At 30.7% G+C, this 22,505-nt stretch overlaps 2 protein-coding genes across 2 annotated transcripts in view; one reads left to right on the top strand and one right to left on the bottom strand.

Moving 5' to 3' along the window:
- The window catches only part of Smp_174530 (aminopeptidase PILS (M01 family)), a gene marked incomplete at both ends in the record, with an annotated part of 44,843 nt that extends 31,033 nt beyond the window's left edge, over positions 1-13,810 (top strand). Inside the window, 6 exons of the mRNA XM_018794539.1 lie at positions 2,860-3,062; positions 4,525-4,576; positions 6,413-6,519; positions 10,035-10,114; positions 11,679-11,989; positions 13,619-13,810. Of these exons, the coding sequence (XP_018648942.1) occupies positions 2,860-3,062; positions 4,525-4,576; positions 6,413-6,519; positions 10,035-10,114; positions 11,679-11,989; positions 13,619-13,810 (945 nt within the window). The remainder of the gene's footprint in view (positions 1-2,859; positions 3,063-4,524; positions 4,577-6,412; positions 6,520-10,034; positions 10,115-11,678; positions 11,990-13,618) is intronic.
- Positions 13,811-18,016: 4,206 nt separating this feature from the next.
- Positions 18,017-18,604, bottom strand: Smp_201060 (uncharacterized protein; the record flags this gene model as incomplete). Its single annotated transcript, XM_018794538.1, has 2 exons — positions 18,017-18,095; positions 18,414-18,604. 2 exons carry the CDS (start codon positions 18,602-18,604, stop codon positions 18,017-18,019), a joined length of 270 nt encoding a protein of 89 aa, XP_018648941.1.
- Between the last annotated feature and the right edge of the window lie 3,901 nt (positions 18,605-22,505).

The following is a 22,505-nucleotide window of genomic DNA, read 5'->3' as shown; positions in this document are numbered from 1 at the left end:
TTTATTCCTTAAAAATAAGCTATCGAATACTATAGACATTCTCAATCACTTGGAATCATAACAAAAACGCTCTAACAAAAACATTTAGAAATCTGTTCTCAAATGAAACATTTAAAATTCTCTATATCCAGATTATTTCCGAATACGTGTAGAAACAATTATCTAATTTTAGCCATCTATAAATTAAAGATGTTCTTTCTTTCTCTCAAAAAAAGGGTATGAATTTTCACCATGATTGTTACTTTCTCAGTAATTTTAGTGATAAATTAAATTTCAGTTGTTTACAGACTGGTTTTTGATGTTTTGAATGTTAAAAAAATATATTGTAAACAACATTCACAAGTATATAGACATACACTTTTAGTATTTGTACGTTTAACCTTGTAATAAATGTGGTTAATTACATAAAGGAATTGGTTACCACTTACTTTTTTTTGGGGGGGGTTCTTGAGAATTGTTTATTTGTTTATGTTTAGTTTAGAAATCCAAAAAAAACCCTCGTTTTTCGAAATATACATGATAAATTTACCTTAAACCACATTGTTTGTTAACACCATCCATTCTAGTCTTGTTCTAACTTTCATTTCATAAAATCGAAAAAAGAATATTTAGTGGTGTATGTCCTGTTGCACAGAATATGATTTACACTAAATTGACTTTAATTTTTTTCATTACTGCTTATCTTTATTTAATTCAGTTGATGTAGAATTATTTCATTTTTATTACTTTGACCAACAATAATCATTAATGATGAAAATGAGGATTTTTCCTATTTATATTATATTTACATGTGAATTAATTTTAGGTAAGTTATCAGTAATATATTAATATTCTTTATGGGAAATATTGAAAATTTCTGGCATAAATCGTTTCAAATTCTATTGTTTTATATAACATCAGTGAGAGACACTTAAAGACTTGTGATGGCGTAGATTGAGATGTTATTTTAATAAGGTTTTAAGAGATGTTTTCTGGAGTTCTAGTGGGAAGCGGTGACCAGTGTAGTTCAACCACGTCTGTTGTGAGATATCAACTCACTGAAGACAATTGGTGAACGGTTGCTCAAACTTCGTGGATCGGTTGAGGTTAGACAATAACACCGTTGGATGCCGGCTCAGTGGTTTATCGGTTAAGTGCTCTGGTGCGAGACTGGTAGGTCCTGGGTTCGAATCTCGCGAGGCGGAATCGTGGATGCACACTGCTGAAGAGTCCCATAATAGGACGAAACGGCCGTCCAGTGCTTCCAGGTTTTCCATGGTGGTCTAGCTTCATCTGACTCATGATTTCATCCCTGAAAATTTCTTGGGTGCTCTAAACTTTATGAATTTTGATAATGTTATAAGAAGTGAAGACAATCAGAGCTATTAGATGCATTTACACAATACATTTTGAACCATTCAATTATACACATACGTGTTAAGAGCATTTATATAGGAAAAATCAAAGGTGAACTAAGTAGATGAAATGCAAGAGAAAACAAAGATCATGAAGTTTCTATATCGAAGTTTGACTTGATAATTACAAATATATTGAGCATTGTATGGACTGTTAATTGTATAATAATAAGATATTTGTGATATCCCAATGAATAGGAACTTGAATTTATGACATTTTATAAATTCATGTAAGCCACTTATTCAAGGCAGATAATTAAGTAGTCAAATTGAAATAAGACAAGTGTAAACAGGATTATAGAAAAGGAAATAATATCCAAAACAACGTGAAACTCATCACTGTGGATGATAAAACTACATTACTTAAGTAGTATTGGGGTGAGAACAAACAGTTTTTGAATATATAACAGTAGTCTCAATTTTCGAATGAAAAAGGCTTCAATAAACCTCAGCATACGACCTAGACAACTTATGCACAAAACCATAAAGGCTAAGTTTAATTCAATTTTATAACCTGTTTCAATCATGTGTTTAGTAATACAAGAAGATTGATGTTTATTATCTGCTTTCGTTGAGTATTAATTTTATTTGTTTCTGTAGTCACTTTGATACATGTGCATGGCTATATGTGAATAAACTGATAAACGCAGAGTAAGACCTAAGCTAAGGGGACTATATTTACAGTAATATAATCAAAGAAATCAACAAGTCTTATGATGGTGTAGTGAACAGGAACACAGGTGGGGACAATCGACAACAACAACAACATTACAGAATATCACATTAACATATGAGAACCATACAGTAAACAGTTAATTTGCAAAATAACAATCAATTGTCTGAATTTGACTGTTTCTTCAGCAAGTATCCGTCCATAGTCTCCGATTATAATTGTTCATGCGTTTTTGTACCGATTGCGTGCCGTTCCCGATCTCTCATCATCGATCTTCTATGAAATACATTCAATGCCCGACCGTCACCGTGGATACCAGCAACCCACACCACAATGGGATATGCTCTAACGTAATAAACTAAGGAGGGTGAGATGACGTTTAGCTTGAAAATGACATAAAAACTGGAAGGAACACTACACAAGATTAGCTAGGCATACATATATATATGCATATATATACCCATTATAAATGTATATCAACGTATAAGTCTAGTTCAGTTAATAAACTAATGTATGTAAAAAGAATTTCATACATTTGTTATGGAATCTGAACCTAAGTGGAACAAAGAGAACTCGTAAGTTAGCTAATCATTAATAATTCCAAATCTTTTTAAATCCAGACCTTGAAAAATCATTATTTGTTATATTACTTTAGGGAATATTTGATGAAATAGGTGGTTAAGACGAGATAGGTATACATGATGTTATATGTGATAATCACATTTTTTTAATAGAAATTACTAAATATTCCAGTGAATACTTTAAATTCTATATATTGAACTTTTAGTTCAGAATCTATTTAGTCCATTACAAGTACAAAAACGTGTAATTAATGGTCAAAAAGCAGAAAAATTAGAGTATCCATGGGCTGTATCTATAAAAGGCACAAATCCTGTATACAAACAAGTCACATATTGTGGATCAACATTTATACGAGATCGTTGGTTACTTACTGCTGCTCATTGTTTTTGGGCTGGATCATGGAGAAAATCTCAGTAATCATAAGTTTGAAAACAATTTTATGATAAACTATTTTATTCGAATTGTATACTTTTATGTAACGAATAGAGAAGGCCTTTACTCTAGGAGTAATCCAGTATGTCTGATTTCAACAAGTTTCATTTCTATAAAAATTCAAATGACATATGAAAAGAAAAGGGAAAGGCTATTGTAGATTTCGAACATTTCATTAGTTACATTGATGTAGATTGTGGGAAAAATATGATAATATATTTGAAGCACTTTTTCGAAATTAGAGATAACTTAAAACGATTAAAACAACCCACTGTATCATTGAATTAAATAAAGAGAATTCAACAAAGAAATTTTTTCTTTGCAATGAAATCACTAACTTAAGCTGTACATACACGTTTGTAGTTGTATGTATGTCTATAGAAAGATGAAAAATGTTGCATTACAAAGTGATTCGCGACTATGAATATCAATGGCTTAAAGAAGAATAAGAAGATAAAAGTAATTTAAGGGTCAGAATTATGAAAGATATTTGTCCTCTTGGTAGATATGGGGAAAAACGAAAAACATAAAGGTCATAATAATAACTGAACAACAATTATGGAAAAAAATTATTAAAGGATAATGATAACTGATTACGGTTTAAAATCACAAAACAATAATTTCGACAAAAAACATAATGCAGAAGGGAATGAGGTACAAGGAAGGATGAAAGGTTGGACGTATCGTTTTCACATGCAGAGTTGCAAGCGCCTCAGTAGTGCATGAGTTTTTAATTTGGCTTCCTTTGTTTGTGTACATTATTTTGGAGGAAGACTCCCTTGGAGTGAAGTGTCCAGAGTTGATTGGGTGCTTCTGCACTGAAATGGTGACTGTTTTGCGTTCTCTTTTCGAAAGTCACGCCCGTTAATGTTCTGAGATGAGTTTGGAAAATGACCGATTTCTGAGGCTAATGTAACCTACCCTACAGGAGTAACTAAATTTATGGATGCAAATCGACATGAGAATACGAATGTGTAACTTAAGAAAATGATTTCGTAGAAATAAAAATTTTCTTCCCCGAATTCACTTTGCTTTTATTTATTAATTAAAAACATTTTTGATTAATCTGGTTAACAGAAAATTTGCCGATACGATAATCATATCAAACAATTCGTACAAACCTCTAGTGTTGAATGAATGTTAACGGACAGGAATAATGGTAACACCTTATCCACGAGGGCTAAAGGGCCGAAGATTAATTGTCAGTTGCGTAGGTAGAGACACTAATGGGAATTATCCGACTACAATGTGACAGATGTCCACTTGACCTTCGCATTCAAAGGTTTCACAGTATTGTAAAGTGTGCTTGAATCAGAGCTACACAAACCTTAATATATTAAATTGTTATTTAGATTTAGAAATTCTATCTAGACATTTAAAATCAGGTAAGATTGATAGCTTGAATTTATCCTCTTCAACTGAAACTCACTATATACATTTTAGCCTTCTGGATCCCAACAACTGGCATGTTCAAGCTGGAAGTAACGTGATTGAAGTAAGTTACTTTTATTGATATCCATTATCATCAGATTCGGGCAATCAATGGTAATTAAATACTTAAGTTTATGATGTCATTAGTTTATTTATTAGGCGGATATTTGGAGTGTAAGAGGAATTTAGTTCATCTGAACACTTGGTTGACATTTTTCCAATTGAAGATATGTTTAAAATGCAAAATTCATAGTTCGATTTGATGCCTAATCTATCTGAAAATGAGGTCGTTACCCTTCGGCATACGTTACGCAAAATGAGATTCTTAAATTATAAGTTATGAATCTAAAGCCTACCAAAGTTATAAATTTTTTTGACGTAGAAACACAGGCTATTTGGCTCCTCACATTATGTTTACAAAGAGAACTTGTGGTTCACTTGCCACTGACATGATGGTCGATTAACTGCTTCAATTACCCTACTTGGTTTCCTCGGTTTGGTTTACTTGACCTCATTTTTAAAAATCTTGATAGCACTTTCTTTGTTGCCTTTGGTTCATTCACCATTTCAAATTTACGGTTATAATAACTAATCTTATTATTTTAAGATTATTAGGCTAAATATTTAACACCTTATCAATTCAGACATCCAACTACGTACGGTTTCTCATGCCCTCCGAAATTATTATTGCCGTTAGTAGTGTTATTATCATAAATGTTATTATTGCTTCACTGTTGCATTTCTTTGACAATTAATATCAATCGCATAATTTTGTTAACCACAATCATAATAACTTGTACATGATTCTCACATCCCTTTACGTCTTGGTTTCTGATGTGCGGACGAGAACGATAATGATTGGTTGTCCGCTTAGTCAGGCATGTAGATAGTCTGACAGGTGTCAGATGAGTTATATATTCCCTTATCCTTATTATTTATTATTATTGATTGATTGTTCATTGTTGTCGGGTTGTGTCGGGTTTTGGTGTGGAAATATATTTAAGTTTTAGTCAGGTTAATCACCTGTTCTTGATCTGAGTTGTGTTAAAGACCTGTAGAGTAGACACTAGGAGAGAATCTAGTGTAGATATTCGTCTAAGGTAAATTAACGTCCCATTCGTGTAAACAAGAAAAACGGAACCGTTATAATAGTTCCTCTCTGATTTAATCCTTTATCGTATATATTGAATTGAAATAAAAAATTAGATGACAGTTCTTTAATAATTGTTTCTTTTCATGAATGAACTAAGCAATCGTTTACTTGTTACACATAATTAAGCAACAGATAATATATATAAATGGAGTAGCTAAGGTAAGAACCAAATAATATAAGCATCATTTATTTTTTAGTTGAAGATGTGTAGTGATCTGATATGATTACCGGTTATAATGAATTCACAATCTTCAAAACCGCTTTATAGCTAATCAACTTTCTTTCAGGTGTGCTTACAATCATTTCTAGTCTATTTAAAAAAATTATACAATTTTATGGTGTTTTCCATTTGTTAGAAATTTTTCTGAAGATTCCCTTGCAAAGAAATCTCACAAAAATGGCGTTCACAAGCTAATCTTGAGGTGTCAATAGGATAGTTTGCTTTTTCTATATACATTCAGATTCATTTGACCACGAAAGTTAGGTATCATGGTATACCTCATTTACTGTTTCCATGATATTTATTTGAAAATATCCCGAAATTACGTAATTAAAATTTATTTAATTTTGTACAGATCAGAATAGCTGTCGTGGAAAACTGAGATTCTAACAATAAATTTGTCATAGGAATGAAAATAGGTTCAAGAGAGTCAAAGATAAAATCTGTGAACCATCTGAAATTTTTATACGTTAACTTATATAGATTTAAAGAATATAATTGAATAATATAACATATTCTATTTATAGTTAGGTGAAGAACATGGATATAGAGGACATGTATTAAAACCAGGTGCAAACGGACGTCAAACTGTTGTAGCTACTTTAATCAAAAGGCTAATTGATATTTTCTCCAGGTTAGTTAAATTTATCATTTTAAAGAAAATGACCTACTGAAATGACGTTATTGCATGCCTATTGAATTTTATTATAAACTGTAGTGTTTAAAATACAGTGTATATATACATATCTAGAAGTGTAGTGAGAGATTTAAAGTATTTGTAAGGCTGGTTTTCATGTTTTATTTACGTAATTATTTCAAACAGTTATCCTTGTTTCTAGAACAATGCAAATATGTATACTAATTTATTCGATCCTTTTCTGTTTTTGATGGGCGGTAAGGGAGGATTGACTAATAAAAATTATTCATTGTAATTGTAAATTCATTTCAAAGTTGAACTTAATTAACATGTAACTAAGGAGCAATATTCTCATCATATATTTTTATGCTTTTGGTGTTTTAACCGTTTGTCATCCTAAGTAGTATGATATCGTATCTAAGCAATTACTGCCCTATAGTTAGATGTATGATAAGCTTCTGTGTACCTTAAACTGTGTTACTAATTATTCAAGTCCCAATAGGAAGAAATCTGTATCACATATTTTCATTAGCATAATTTTTGAAATTTTCCTCATCAGGGATTAATTTATATTAAAAAATTTCCCACTATACTTTACAACAAATTCTCCTCAGTTCCTGCAGTTATTCTGTGATGAACGAGAACAAAAGTGGGAACAATTGAATGTATTTGAATACAAAACTACAGAACGTCTAAGTAAAATCTGAGAACCATACATTGACTACTATATTTGCCAAATGCTAATCAACTATCTGAAACTTTGATGTTCTCTGGTTTCAACACCACTCATTCTCTGTTCTCGCTCTATTGTCTTCTATCTTCTTTATCATCTGCCTCCAAATATTTCACTTTCGATTGATAATAATACTACTTATATCTGTCAATATCAGTAGCACACACCACAATACATCAAAACTGATAATTCAAAAGAACAGTCAAATCAAAAGTAAATTGCATCGTTTTAAATTAGAGCCATAAAATTATACGGTGATATATTCTATTAGCTGAAATAAAATTGTACGATTAATAATCAGAATAAATATAGATGAAATGGGAAATGAAATAATATGGTAATTACAAAACAGTTAAAAAGTTTGGCAGAAGACATTTTTATGTACGAAATTAAAAAGTCATTTATTCTTCACCCATAAAATCTTCTTTTCAGCTTTATTCAATATTATACTTTTGGTAAAATATAGGATTCTCAGAACAAACTATCTCAACAAGTTTCCGTTTCTTAATTCTCAGTCGATCCTCATGATAAATGCTGAGTGATCACCATTTAGAAGTTAACAGTCTAGTCAATTGACAACTAAATAATGTACCTCATTTTAGCTGCATATTGCCAGCAACCACGATATCTTTTATTGAGCCAATTTGTAACTTGTACAACGAAAGATTCTACACCTTTTAGAAACGTAGCTGAATAGTTTATGAGATTAATAGACATAATGATGTATTAAAACAACCATAAACCGATAAATTTTTGAAATATCTAGATGATAGGAACACTTTGCTCAGATGTTCAGGCATACATATTTTCAAGAATATATTAAGAAATCATAAAATTAGGTGAATGTTTATGTATTCATGACATGTCAGTAATAATAATAATGAAAAAGGTTACTAAAAGATCCAGAGGTGAGCGCAGATAATTATTATCTTTTTTCAACTAAATCACTCGAATTATACGATCGTTTGGTTTGATAAGTATATGAATCCAAAGAGGAATAGAAAGTGAACAATTATCTCTCTCATATATCTAGCCAACCTAATTAATTAATGGTTGAATCAATGAGTCGATTTAGACTAGACCAGCCTGGAAAACCAGTGGAGTCAAACCGCGTCTGCTGTAAGGCAGTTACTCACTGAAGACAATGGTGGACGGTCGTGGACTGGTTGAAGTCAGCAATCTATATGTTAAGCGTTCGCGTACGAGACCGAAGGTTCTGGGCTCGAATCCAACGTGTGAGATCATGAATGCCTACTGCTGAGGAGTCCGATACTATGATGAGACAGCTGTCCAGTGCTTACAGTTTTTTCAATGGTGGTCTAACTTAAATCGACTCATGAATTCAATCATTAAATTACTGCAATTTCCATAAACCCTCATTCTAACAATATTTATTCTCCAACCACATAACTGAATTCATATTATTCTGCTACGATCATGTATTATTCTTACGTTATTTAAATTTATCAATAGTGAAAATTGTATGAAATTCTTGAATAAATTAATATTATGTATTCAATTTAATTCAATTTGTCTTTTTTCTTACATATAAAATGAACCGTTTTTTTTCCGTATATCTCACTTTTTTCTGACTATATGACAAACATGGAGTTTATTTGCCTAATAGAAGTTTACCCATATATATATTTATATTTAAAAAAAGGTTAGTTTTTTTTCTTTAGAAATCAATGTATATTTGTTGAAGAAATAAGTAGTAAAAAGAGATAAGTTAAATAATTATAACGCCAGAACAAATATTGATGCAGAATAATATGAATTCATTATATTTCGTTGTTTCTCATCAGCTGCTTACAACCAAATATGTATTAGAGTTTTAGCATTGGGGTAATAAATAGTATGGAACAATTGACATAATTGAATGTAAAGGATTGGAATAACAAAAGGTTATCAATGATAACTATATATATATAGATGTCCAAGGAAAGGTCAGAGGTTATTACGTATTAGGATGAAGGAAGCATAAAGGGTGGGTGGCGTAATAGTTGAATGGAGTTCAGAGACAGATAAGATCAAATGTGTGATAATTTTAGAGGTAATGAAGGATTCATGGAATCAAAAACAAATAGGATGAGTTACGTAATAATTGAATAGAATTTGAAGAGTTCATACAATTAAGAGAGACAAATGAGCGGAAATGTGTGAGAGAAAAGGTGGTTTGTGAATTGGGTAAGGGAAGAGGAATATAATAAAAACTAAATATTAACCATAATAAAACTAATATCAAAAAAATGCATTACCGGGGTAGTAATAAGTTTATCACTGTCTCTTTTTGAGTACATAGATCCGGTTTGAATTTTTTTTATCGCGATCGCTTCAGCGAACCGGAGAGCAGTTGTACTTCTTTGTTTGCTAATGATTTTGAAAGCATGAGAAATGTCAATGGTGTGCCGGGTGTCGAGTAAATGAAGAGCTATTGTACTGTTGAGAACCCTGGTCCCTCGCAGCCTCAGTTTCTCAGGAACATGCTCAGAAATGCGAACGTGTACTCTGAATTCATATTATTCTGCATCAATATTTGGTCTGTCTTTATTTAAATTCATAAAAGGAACTAACTGCATGAAATTATAACGCCATTGATTTTTATAATTAGTATGTAGCTATATCTTGGTCAAATGATCAAGAAAATAAACACACAAATAAAACTCAAGTATCCCACTGAATAAATTCTGAAACAGACTTTTACATTCTATAAGTGAATAGTTTACAATATTTTGAGTTATTCCTTTTACAGTTTCACACATTTTGCCTCTTAATTTAGTGGTAGTTCGAAAGACAATCAAGGAGCCGTCTGGCATACACATGTCAAAAGAATTATACTTCATCCAAGTTATAGACCAGGTAAGCATTGCAAAAAATGACGGACAGTAAACAAAATATTTTGTTTTCTAAAATCATTAAAAATTATTTATTATTTTGTATGGTGTTATTAAAACATTTCAAATTGCGTTTTAATCTCAACTTTAGTTACTTGCTTATTTACTCCACTTATCCTTCGTGTAGTATAGATTGCCGTCCAACGATCTCCAACCTACGTTTTTGTGCTCTCCCTTTCAATTCTTGCCAAATTTTCTTCATTTCTTTGATATTTGTATCCCATTGTCAGCGGGGGATTGTTCTTTTGAATCTCAACTACAGCTATCTCAGTAATATCTTAACGATCTAAAAATATGTACCAACATTATAAAAAGAAATTGGTGTAAAGTATCAACCTTGATGATCATTGTGCCTTAATAAAAATATAAAGGATGAAATTTTTCGATTTATTAAAACTGTTACAAATAAAGCTATGCTCAAAAATACTGACAAATAGCAACCGCATACATATCTATAGGTGGAAATATGTTTAATCATGTCGTTTAACATAGGCCTTATTAATTAGTTTCCTAACTTTACGTAAGTGGAAATAAGATTTTCATGGGGAAAGAGGTTGTCTACACATAAATTAATCTGAAATGTATTCTGCAAGGTGTTATTCTTGATTGATTTCTTCATCGTTTATCATTTATTAAATTTTAAATGACAAATGGATTTATTGTGATCATTTTGCAAAGAATTAATTTTTAAGGGATAAGTAATATATGGGCTTAATGAAAAAAAAATCAAGTTAGGTCATTTGCGAAGGTTGATGGAGTCTAAACATGGGAAGTTTACCAGTCGTAATAAGTCAAGGGCATCGAATGAAATTATTATTTTAAATCTGATTCCCGTTAATCTCCAAAATCTCTGTATTCATGTATTCTGCCAAACTTCAAATCTAATCTGTTTGTTATTTTCCTGTACCATTTAATCACCTATAATGTATTCTGCAACTAAATAAAAGATTTACTCTCTCATAAGTTAAAAACGCAGCTTTTAGATCAAAAAGTTAATTCATGAAATCTGTTAGTAGAGATATACCCACGATATGTTTCTACCACGATTAGCACTACCCTTATGGTCGTTACTTTTTCTGTTATTTTTTTATTGACCTGGATTCGGTGTTTAAGTAATTATGTTTTTATGTGACTAAAACTAAGGTAAAATGTTCTCTATGGAGTAAAATTTTGCAGATGATCATTATTGAGAAAGTAAGCTTATATTGAATAGTTGATAGTGAAAGGTGAATTTCGCTAACTTAGGTAAAGTATATATATATTTGGATGAAATATTGAAGTTTTTATACATTATCATTAACTCATTCATTTTATATAAAGTTTATCACTACATGGAGAATGTTCCTTCATGAGCTTAGTTATTTTCGTTTGAAGAACCATCCCTAAGTAACAGTATGAAATTCCAAAAATTTTGCATCTTTATGGCTTTGCCTTTATCACTTGAACCAGGTCATAGATTTATTGACGAAATAACCATAAATATTGACAGTAATGTTAAATTTATACTCTATAATTTATTATCTTTTCAGACGATCTAGAATATGATCTGGCATTGATAGAATTAGAAAACCCCTTGCCATCGGAAGATCCAGGGGTTCAACCAGCTGAATTACCACCTAGTGAAAATTATCTTGCTTGGCCAGCTGATCATGCTGATTGCATATTTGTCGGATGGGGTTGTCGTGTAAAAAATGGCAAACCATCAGCACAAGCTCAAGCTGTTCGTTTGTTAACATTAAAAAATCAGGACTGTTCGTTAATGTATGGCAATGCAGCAGGTTTGAACGACCATCATGAGTTTTGTGCTGGTTATTACCAAGGACGAGTAGGAATATGCTCAGTAAGCCTTACTAATATTATTTATTCTTCGATTTCAAGTACAAAATAAAGTGTATAATTATCAAAGTGTAGTTTCAGTCGGTATGTTTAGGAATTCGTATAGATCTAATCAAGATTGTCTTTATGAGGATAACAGATTCGGAAGTTTCCTATTTGATTAAATTGTATTTTGCAAGGTTGTGCTATCCTGGCATTGCAACAACAAACGTTAGATGGATTTTATAATATAACTTTAAAAATGAGATGAAGATTGGTATTATGTCCCCAAGCAAATTCAAGATCAGGTTAATAACCAGAACTAATGAATCCATCATGTTGATGTATCAATTTTTGTACATCATCATCCAATAGTATCATTGACCAGATCACGATTAACAAAATTTGAAGAATATAAAGAAACTTTTTCATTTCGATGTTTTTTTCTAGCTGCGAATAGCCTACATTTAAAACAACTGATATTGACGTGGCTAGACTTCCGGTAAACGTGGATCTTAGGAAATATTTTGAGAAATGCGAAAAGAGTTAACCAAAATAAAAATGTCCGACTCTCAGTAAAAACATGTTTTTACCTTATCTACGTTCAACTGGAATATCAATTCAAGACATTACTAAAAGTGACTTTACTTGCAACACCAAAGGACTATTTCCTCAACCAAAAGTATATCAACACTTTGGAGTTCACCTATATCAGTATTTACAAACATGTTCGTCTTTATGGGAACATGTATATAACAATCACTGAGAAAAGTTTTACAATTTAGAAAAGGAGGGATTGTCTGCGTATTTTACAGTTATATTTACTGATGAAATAAAGTGGGACCACTAAAGCATATGATTAGCAAGCAATCGTTTAGTTTATATTATGACAAAGTTAGTTAAGCTTCTAAATAATATGGAGCGTTATGTATTAAATGTAAATATTTTTTCTGCAACTTTTTAAGCATAAAATAAACCCAGATGAAATTAGCAACAGAAAAATCAATTCTTCCTAATTTTCCTTGTTCAACAATTGTTCACTCAAGTAACATATACTCAAATATTGATCAAATTACTCTTGTTTTGGATAAGTTCACAATATGTAACCACTATATATCAACTGACAAACCACTGAAATAACCAGGTATTAAAATAATTTGGTGGATGTGTTCAAAATCAATTGGTAGTTCACATGTAAGTAGTATTATAGGATCAAATTTATTATCTAGGATTCTGGGGTTACTACTATAACTTTACAAGTTATAACCAAATAGTCCACATTTTCAACTTCATTTCACCCATTATGCAACATAGTCATCATTTAAAGTTATCACTGAATTACAGTCAACCTCAAGTGTTAAGAAATTTAAACTAGAAAATGTAATTATTCAGTGCTCAGCGGTTTTGATGGGAATCACGCTTATTTCAAGATGCGTTACAACTTGTAGCAGAATTCAACAAGTTCATTATTACATCACTTAAGTCAATATGATTAATAATGCTAACTTATTGAAATGGCATACATTTTTCTCATTATCGTAAGTGATGTAACGATTTTTGTTTTGTGAAGCATATTATTTCTTTGAACGGACTTCAATAAAATGCTCTTATCATTAGAGTAAATAAATAAGGCAAATTTCCTTTTCTTTTTTAGGGTGATAGTGGGAGTGGTCTTATTTACATGAAAGATAAAAAATACTATGTTGTTGGTGTAGCTTCAGCTACACATGCTACAGCACCGGAGCTTTATCCAGGTTTATTCACAAGGGTTTCATATTTTAGAACATGGATTGATGGAGTGATAGATGGAACAACAAATCAAAATTCAACTAGTCCGAACCAATAAAGAAAAAAACTGAGTTCACATTGTCATATTTTCAGTACATTTCACATTATTAATATTAAAATACACAAAAGAAGCATTGAACTATTTTCATGTTGATTTTATTCCATCTGACATAACGTGCAATTATTATACTGTAATATCATTGAATACATAATTTAAAAAAAATAACTTTTGAAATCATTATGTTTGTTAATGAAGAAGGTACAAGATGAATTCAGTGTATGTAATTCCATAGATACTTTCTTAAAGATCTTTTCATCTATATCTATGCAGAGGATTTAGATCTATGTCGATACAGATGTTTCACTTTCTATAATGATTTAAGTTTTAAAAAGTATATAATTTCGGTCTTATCTGTTATTCAACAATACTTTAAGGAGAAAATTTGTCATACAAAGGCATTTGATAAAGAAGGTAATAGATTGAGTGTTTTTACGTCCAGCAAGCTTTGTAATAATGAATGTTACATAGATATGTACTCAATCATGTACTTCTGTCAATCTGTGTTTTAATCAGACAACAGTTATAAACCCACATAATTTTCAATATTTCTTCAGTTCCTTATTCAGAAATGGATGGAAAGGTGCATCACGGAATAAGATTTCAAATTAGAAATATCTTTTTCTAAAAACTTATTAATCAGAGTCAGTAAGGAAGATATACTCTTTTAGTAACAACAAACTAGTAGTTATTTTGGTATTATTTTAAGAATATGATATTTGTGGACAAAAACAAGAGGAAAATATTTTCATTATGTAAGTCTGTTTAACTCAAAGTTACATGGAGACTCTTTCGTGATAGGATAGATTTCTTATTTAATAGGTCAATGTAAATGTACACCGAACCACTGGGAATTATGATCACTTTTTTTTAATTCGTAATAGCCGTAAGTACGTATAAATATATTTGATGAACTAGGTAGAAATTTATTTTGGTTAAAACTTTAAAGACACAAATATGATGTATGTTACTTCTATATCATCCATAATGTTAAATCAAATTTTCGTCACCTTCTAAATATATGAGACATTTATAGATAACTGAGATGCTGTTTGAACCGAAATGATGGGGGGCTTATTATAAGATATGATATTCGGTTACAAATAAATAGGATGAAATCTATTGTGATAATTTTTGATAACTCATTTTTTAATGTTTTAGTAATTCTTCGGAAAGTAAGTGAGTAAAAAAGTGTCAGTTAATCACTTACTTAGCATTCATATTATGAAGAACAAACCTGTTATAGTCCGGAATCAACATTATTATAAATTAAAAATTCTGCTCCGTTGGCACTGCTTTAACTGGGTAGCCAACAGTAATATCTGCGGGGTTGTCATTGTTGTGTACATATAAAATCTGTTGAGTCCTCAATTTTAGTGCTTTTACCTAATAATCAGAACTCACTACAATTCTTACAGCGCATAGAACACGAAAGACTGGTGGAATGAAGATTTATTGACTCTCTAAACACCGGTCTCCAAACAATTTCCAAAATCACATTTGAAGTCGCATAATCCTTCGATCGTAATACAATAGTTGATATACCACACACACTTTATGGTATAACATGAGGGGGAAACATATACAATTACTGTAAAAATACATTATATATAGCTCACTTGAATTAATGCAGGAAACAAAATTGTCACATTGAATAAGAGTTCACGTTTAGCATTAAAACTAAGTTTATACCGGATTGATACAAAAAATAATATTATCCAAATCAAACCAACAAGAGTGTCCATACAAAATAATGGGTTTGCGTATAATCTTATCAGTCAAATAATAAGGTGGACGTTATGCTAGATAGATGGAATTCTAAATATTTTGTACTTGTGCTTCAGTAGTCTAACAAGTTTCCTGTTGAAATAGTGTCTAACAGACATCAATCAACGTTATATTTACACTACCGAACCGATCAGTAAATTAACAATTAACCATTTATTGTCGAACTTGTTCTAGAGAGGCTACGATGAAGAAGAATAAACATCTAGAGTGGCCAGTTGCTTAGATGCAGGATATCATGTAGTTACTACAAGATCCTTTAAGATGATTAACATGCAGTTGATCTCTAATCTCGGCACATTTTCTGAAGCCAACCTTTAGGCTTCTGTTTTTTTTGTTCGGAAAAAGCAGTTATCAGTTATCGTTTTTCTTGGTAACAGTAAACTTAATACTTTGGTCTTTTCAGCAACTTCATTCGAATATTTCACTATGTTATTTGTCGGACTCTCTTTAGGATCACTCAGGACATTTCTAACCCACTTGTTATTACTCACTTCATTTCATTCATATTATTAGCATTTGCTCATTACATAACTACTCATTCTCATCCCTTTGGCCTTTTATTGTTATCAATGATCCTCTTTATATGATAATTGTTTGCTTCGTTTTTTTCAGTCTCTTGATTTTATTTTGATCTTTGCTACACTAAGATTATACTATCAGAATTATTGTGCCAAAACGATAAACTTCATCTGCCTACTATATGATTGCAATCAAACCATGTCACACATACTTTCGTAATTGAGAGGTGTCATGCATTTGAGATGGACATGAAGTTCTCTCCTCCCGTTAACCTAACTCTAAACGAAAATAAAATGTGATTATGGTCAATTGTTTGACTAATACCTGATATTTTATAATGAACAATTGCTGGTAAATAACGGTTATTATCCGCGTACTGGTTGCTTAAATCTTCCAATTAAAGTTTAGGATTGTAATCGATCAGTCTCTTATTAGCATTTTACATATCATTTATATTGAACGTTTGTGTTTATCTAGACCTGAAAGTTCAGTAATTTAGTTTGTAATAGATAAATTAAATAATAACCACAATGTGAGTGTTATTAACTAGCAATCTAGAATAATTAACTTCATACATTCACGTTTTTATGGATTTGGTGTAACTTAATATTTGTACTTTATTTACCAAAGTGTACCAGGTTTGTAGACATGTAAACAAATCGGCATTATCGATGGATTACGTAACAAATTACACACAAAGCAGAAAAATAAGATTAGAATCGATTCATTCAATCAAAATTAGTGAGCAAGTAGTCATTGAATGGGACCTGAATAAAAGCTGGAAGAGAACAAGTATCAAGAACCAGAAGAACAGACTGATTACAAATTTCGTTTTGTGTTTTGAGGTCAAATTATAAACTTTCGTGAAGCGTATTTAAGTGAACATCAGTTACATTTATAGTGAAACAATATCCATATTTATGACTATTACATGAGTCTGTGTCGGCAAATTGATTCAGTTAGTAGATTAGTGATATACTTTAATAGAAATGGTCTATCATGTGTCAAACAGCATCTAAAATAGATGAGACCATTAGTTTTTCCTTTGCTTGATTCAATGTTATATTTCTGGTAAAATATAGGATTCTCAGAACAAAGTATTTCAACAAGTTTCCGTTTCTTAATTCTCAGTCGATCCTCATGACAAATGCTGAGTGATCATCAGTTAGAAGTTAACTGTCCAGTCAATTGACAACTAAATAATGTACATCATTTTAGGTGCATATGGCCAGCAACCACGATATCTTTTATTGAGCCAATTTGTAACTTGTACAACGAAAGATTCTACACCTTTCAGAAATGCACCTGAATAGTTTATGCAATTATTAGACATAATGATGTATTAAGACAAGCGAAAACCGAAAACTTGTTGAAATATCTAGATGATAGGAACAGTTAGACCATATGTTCAAGCAGGCCCTTCAAAGTTCATTCATATCTATTAAAGATCTCTCGTTTTTATATTCTAAATAATATCTGACATTTGTTGATTGCTTGTTACTTAATTATTTGATAAATAAATCATCGAATATTTATTCATCATCTTACGAAGGACACTGTTTATTTTTCTTTCTTCTTTAATTTCAAGATGGTTTATTCATTGAACATCTTGACCGTAAACTGAGTATAGCTAATTAAAAAGTCATGATTTGATCAGTACTCATAGTAACAAATTTATTTTTTCATTTTTTAAAAAAAATTACAAAATGTTTTGAGATAACAGTACAAAAATGTCGTTTTACTTTCTTTTCCTTCTTTTGTTGTTGTTGTTCAAAAAAGAGATTAAATCATACGATTTAGATTATAATTTAAACATGATTGTATGCTAACTAGTGTACATTTGAATTAAACTAAATGGGTTTATTTTGTTGTTGTTCAGATTTATCAATGAGATGTCTTCTAACCGGATTTGAAGAGGAGGAATGCACGTTCTTGTAAATAGAAGTAGATGAAATGTTGTGTTTCATGTGTTACATAACTGAAATCAAAAATTGAAAAAATACATTGAAACATTGTGTATTTAATAATGTGTAGAAAATTTAACATTTCTATATCATCCTATAAACTTTATCAACCTAAGCTAACAGTGAAACTAGTCTATAAAAGAATGTAAATAAATTTTAAAAATGGGAAATAATGTTCATACAGTTTCAGCGTTTGTTGTTTTATATCTGATAAGTTATGTTTATTATGTCACAGAACTCAATATATCTAACAACATACATTGTACCATAATCATATTTTGAAATTAAAGGACATTAACATACAAATAAATAATTTTATCTATAGTACTTACCTTCCAAAATGTTTTCCAACAATACAATGCCAATTTGGATTATATTTTCGATCAAATTCTTTTTTTATATAAGCAGCAACATCTTTTTCAATTTCATATTTGTCAAGTGCAGCAGCAGCTGTATGTACAGCGGTCTCTTGCATATCTTCATGCATATCAGCATTCTTAATAACAGCTTTGCGTTCTCCCATTTAAGTTAATCTAGTAATATAAACACAGTCAAGTATCACGGCTGAATATAACAGTACTTTTATACCATTCACAATTTTAAGTACCTAATGATATCACTATTTTCATTCGTAGATTCATATTTTAGTAAATTAGCTTCAATTCACCTGACTAGATGAGAAAAAAATGAGCTATTCCGAAAATTAGCTTTTATATAACACAACTATATTAGGCTGACAAGTAAATGAACACAAATATTATTCTTATTTGTAGTTAGAGAACTATATGTGTGTTTACTAAATCATTTTTTTTCTTTAAATGATTTTTTTGTTTTTTTATTGTTATGTTTACTCATGATTGACTTGAAACTATGTGCATTAGTTTAGTATGTGAGTTTGATTATGTGTTTCTATGAGTAGAAATAAATATGTATCATAACTTCATTATAGTATGTTACTATATAGTTTACACCTAATGCTTGTTTGTTTGTTTGTTTTTTCTTTCTAAATAATCATGAAATATTTTTGTTTACAATTCTTTAGTTCACAATGGTTCATCAGTTTAAAAGAAGAATTTTTTTTAATCAAATCAATCTTTGAAAATATAGAAAAAACAATCTTTAGAAATGAAATCTTTGTAATTGTGATAATTATATTACTGATTTAGATGAGTTAACAAAACATTTTTAAAAAATAAAGTTTAAAATTATTAAAAAAACAAAAAAAATATTTAAAAAATGAGCTATTTTTTTGTTTATTAGTATCCATGACTTATTTTAAGTTAAATCAGTTAAACTTTTCATCAGGGTTAAAATAACAGATAAATACTTGTACATACCTTTTATGAAATGAATTAGATTACTACTATCTTCAGTTTCTCAAATACAACACGGAGAATACCAACCCAATCACACTTGATGGAGAAACTCTGGAAGAAGTGGAAACATTCACGTAACTGGGAAGCATCGTTGATAAACAAGGAGGATCGGATACAGATGTAAAGGCGAGGATAAGCAAAGCAAGGGCAGCATTTCTACAATTGAAGAACATATGGAACTCGAAACAACTGTCAACTAATTTCAAAGTCAGAATCTTCAATATGAACGTCAAGACAGTCCTACTGTACGGAGCTGAAACATATAGAACTACTACATCCATCGTCGAGAAGGTACAAGTACTTATAAACAGTTGTTTACGCAAAAATACTCAATATTCACTGGTCAGATACTATCAGCGACAGGGTCTTATGGGAGAGGACAAACCAGATTCCACATGAAGAGGAAATCAGGAAAAGACATTGGAAGTGGATAGGACATACATTAAGGAAATCACCAGACTGAATCATGAGGCAATCTCTAACTTGGTATCCGGAAGGGAAACGGGAAAGATGAAGGCCAAAGAACACATTACGCCGGGAGAGTGAAGCAGATATGAAAAGGATGAATAGAAACTGGAAAGGATTGCCCAGGACAGAGTTGGATGGAGAATGCTGGTGAGCGACCTATGCTCCTCGACGAGGGGTAACAGACGTAAGTAAGTAAGTAAGTAATTAAGTATCTTCAGTTTCTTACACAATGCATCCAAACTATTTAACATAGACTTACATCAATACCAAAGTTGTTTTGTTAAATTTTTCAAATAAATGATACAGATAATAATTATATTTTATTAGTATTTGTTATTGTATTTACCAAATAGTGAATTATATACTTTTTTTACAATATAGAAACTAGGCGGTCAAGTAGTACTACTGTACCAGCTCCTTTGTAAGGTTTACTTAGGATTAAATCCTTATTTTTTTTTAAGGAGCATTAGCTGATGCAAATGGTTCTTAGTTAGTAAGTTATTTTTACTACATTTTTTATAATATCAAGTTGATTAAAAGAACTTTAAACCTAAATATATCTGATAGACATTGAAGAGTAGTTAGTTCATTGTATGAGCGAGTTTTATAAAAATAAATTTTTTTTATTATTTTGAACTATGATCCCAATAACATGAAATAGGAACTCACTGAAGACAATTGGTGAACGGTTGCTCAACTTCGAAGATTGGTTGAAGTTAGAAATTAACACCGTTACATGCCGGCTCAGTGGTCTATCGGTTAAGTGCTCTGGAATGAGACTGGTAGGTCCTGGGTTCGAATCTCGCGAGGCGAGGTCGTGGATATGCACTGCTGAGGAGTCTCACAATAGGACGAAACGGCCGTTCAGTGCTTCCAGACTTTCCTTGGTGGTCTAGCTTCAATGCTTTCAAACATGTAGACTTGCTTGCAAAGCTGATGTTCATACATATTATTTTTTCTTTTATCTTATTTTTATTATGGAATAAATATATACGATGGAAAGGTATCAAATAATCGTTATCTTTAACAGGTACAGAATTATTTATAATCCATTACTTTAACAATATTATCAGACGTTTTCAAGAGAATTATCAGTTAGACATAGAAAATAAACTATCAAGTCATTTAGTTCATAAACAGAAATAGGTAATTTATGTTATTTGTTACAAATGAAATGAAATATAAATAGTAAATGTGTTAACTTTAATAGTGTCAACGTATTGTACAAAGTGCTAATTAGTACAATTCGTCATTGTTTTTAAATAGTAACTTTCTAAATTATATAATCCTCATTGTAATTGCATTTCTTTTCGTTTGCCAACATCTGAATAGTTTTACATACTACTTATATCTGTCAACATAAGTAGTATACACTAAAATAAAAGTTTTCAGTCAACCTGTATTCTGAATCTTAAGTAACAGTTTTCCCATCAAAACTCACTACTCTTTACAATGATAAATGAAGTATACATATTTATTATATACCTGATGGAATCCTATGAAATACATGTATTTAACTAATTAAACCAGTTAAAATATTAACAACCTGATTCGCCAAATTTCGTTGCATTGTAGTGAACAAGAACAAAAAGGGGAACAATCAAATGTATTTGAATACAAAATAACAGAATATCTTAGGAAAATCTCAAAATCATACAGTAAATACTTCATTTGCGAAATGTCAATCAACTGTCTCACACTTCATTGTTCTTTTGTTTCCTCACCAATCATTCTCTGTTCTCGTCCACTTGTCTTCGATCTACTTAATACTCTGCCTCCAAGTATTTCACTTTCGATTGATGATACATACTACTTATATATGTCAACATCAGTAGCACACACCATAGTATTACAATATCAACTAAATATTTATTTAACGGTTTGAATATTTCACAATAAATGTGGTAAACGTGTACACATTTATTTATGGAAATTTGTCTTTAATTCATTAAAATCATGTTGACCTGTCGTTGAACAAGACTTAATTCATTAATTAATACATTGAACATAACTGCGTAAAGTTTTGATATGGATTTTCAAGAATTATCTACCAGTGATCTATAAAAGTCGATCTGTTTCTACTATGCTTCAAACTTGAAATTCAACTTTCACGAACATACAATAGAGAAATATGTCAACGTGTCATTATACGATAACTTTTAGTTATGAAATAAATGATTTATCAAATAGAATGTTAAGTCTCATAAAATAAGAAATTATTGAATGAGTCTTCTTTTCTTAAGAGTTATATGAATTCGAACCATAAAATCGTATGGTAGTATTACATTCAAGTATTTCGCTTATCTTCTTACACTCTTAGAATTAGAATAGTTGCAAGTACAATCAAGTAGACAAAAATAAATAACCCCTGTTATTTGATTAATATAAAATATAATTATGGACTTATAACTGTAGAGCCTGATGGTGAAGTTATGGAAAACAATGGTTCGCTTAAATATTGTTCATTTTTAAATATTCTATGGGGATATTTAAACTGATGAAATAAACTCCCAAGAGATGCTGGAGAAGATTTGTAGCTCAGGCGGATGATTTTGATGTAGGTTTGTTCTCTGAGCTGGA

This window comes from Schistosoma mansoni, chromosome 1 (assembly GCF_000237925.1).
Source record: "Schistosoma mansoni strain Puerto Rico chromosome 1, complete genome".
Taxonomy (NCBI): domain Eukaryota; kingdom Metazoa; phylum Platyhelminthes; class Trematoda; order Strigeidida; family Schistosomatidae; genus Schistosoma; species Schistosoma mansoni.
The sequence above is the reverse complement of the archived record's forward strand: the minus strand, read 5'-3'. Positions and strand labels throughout refer to the sequence as shown.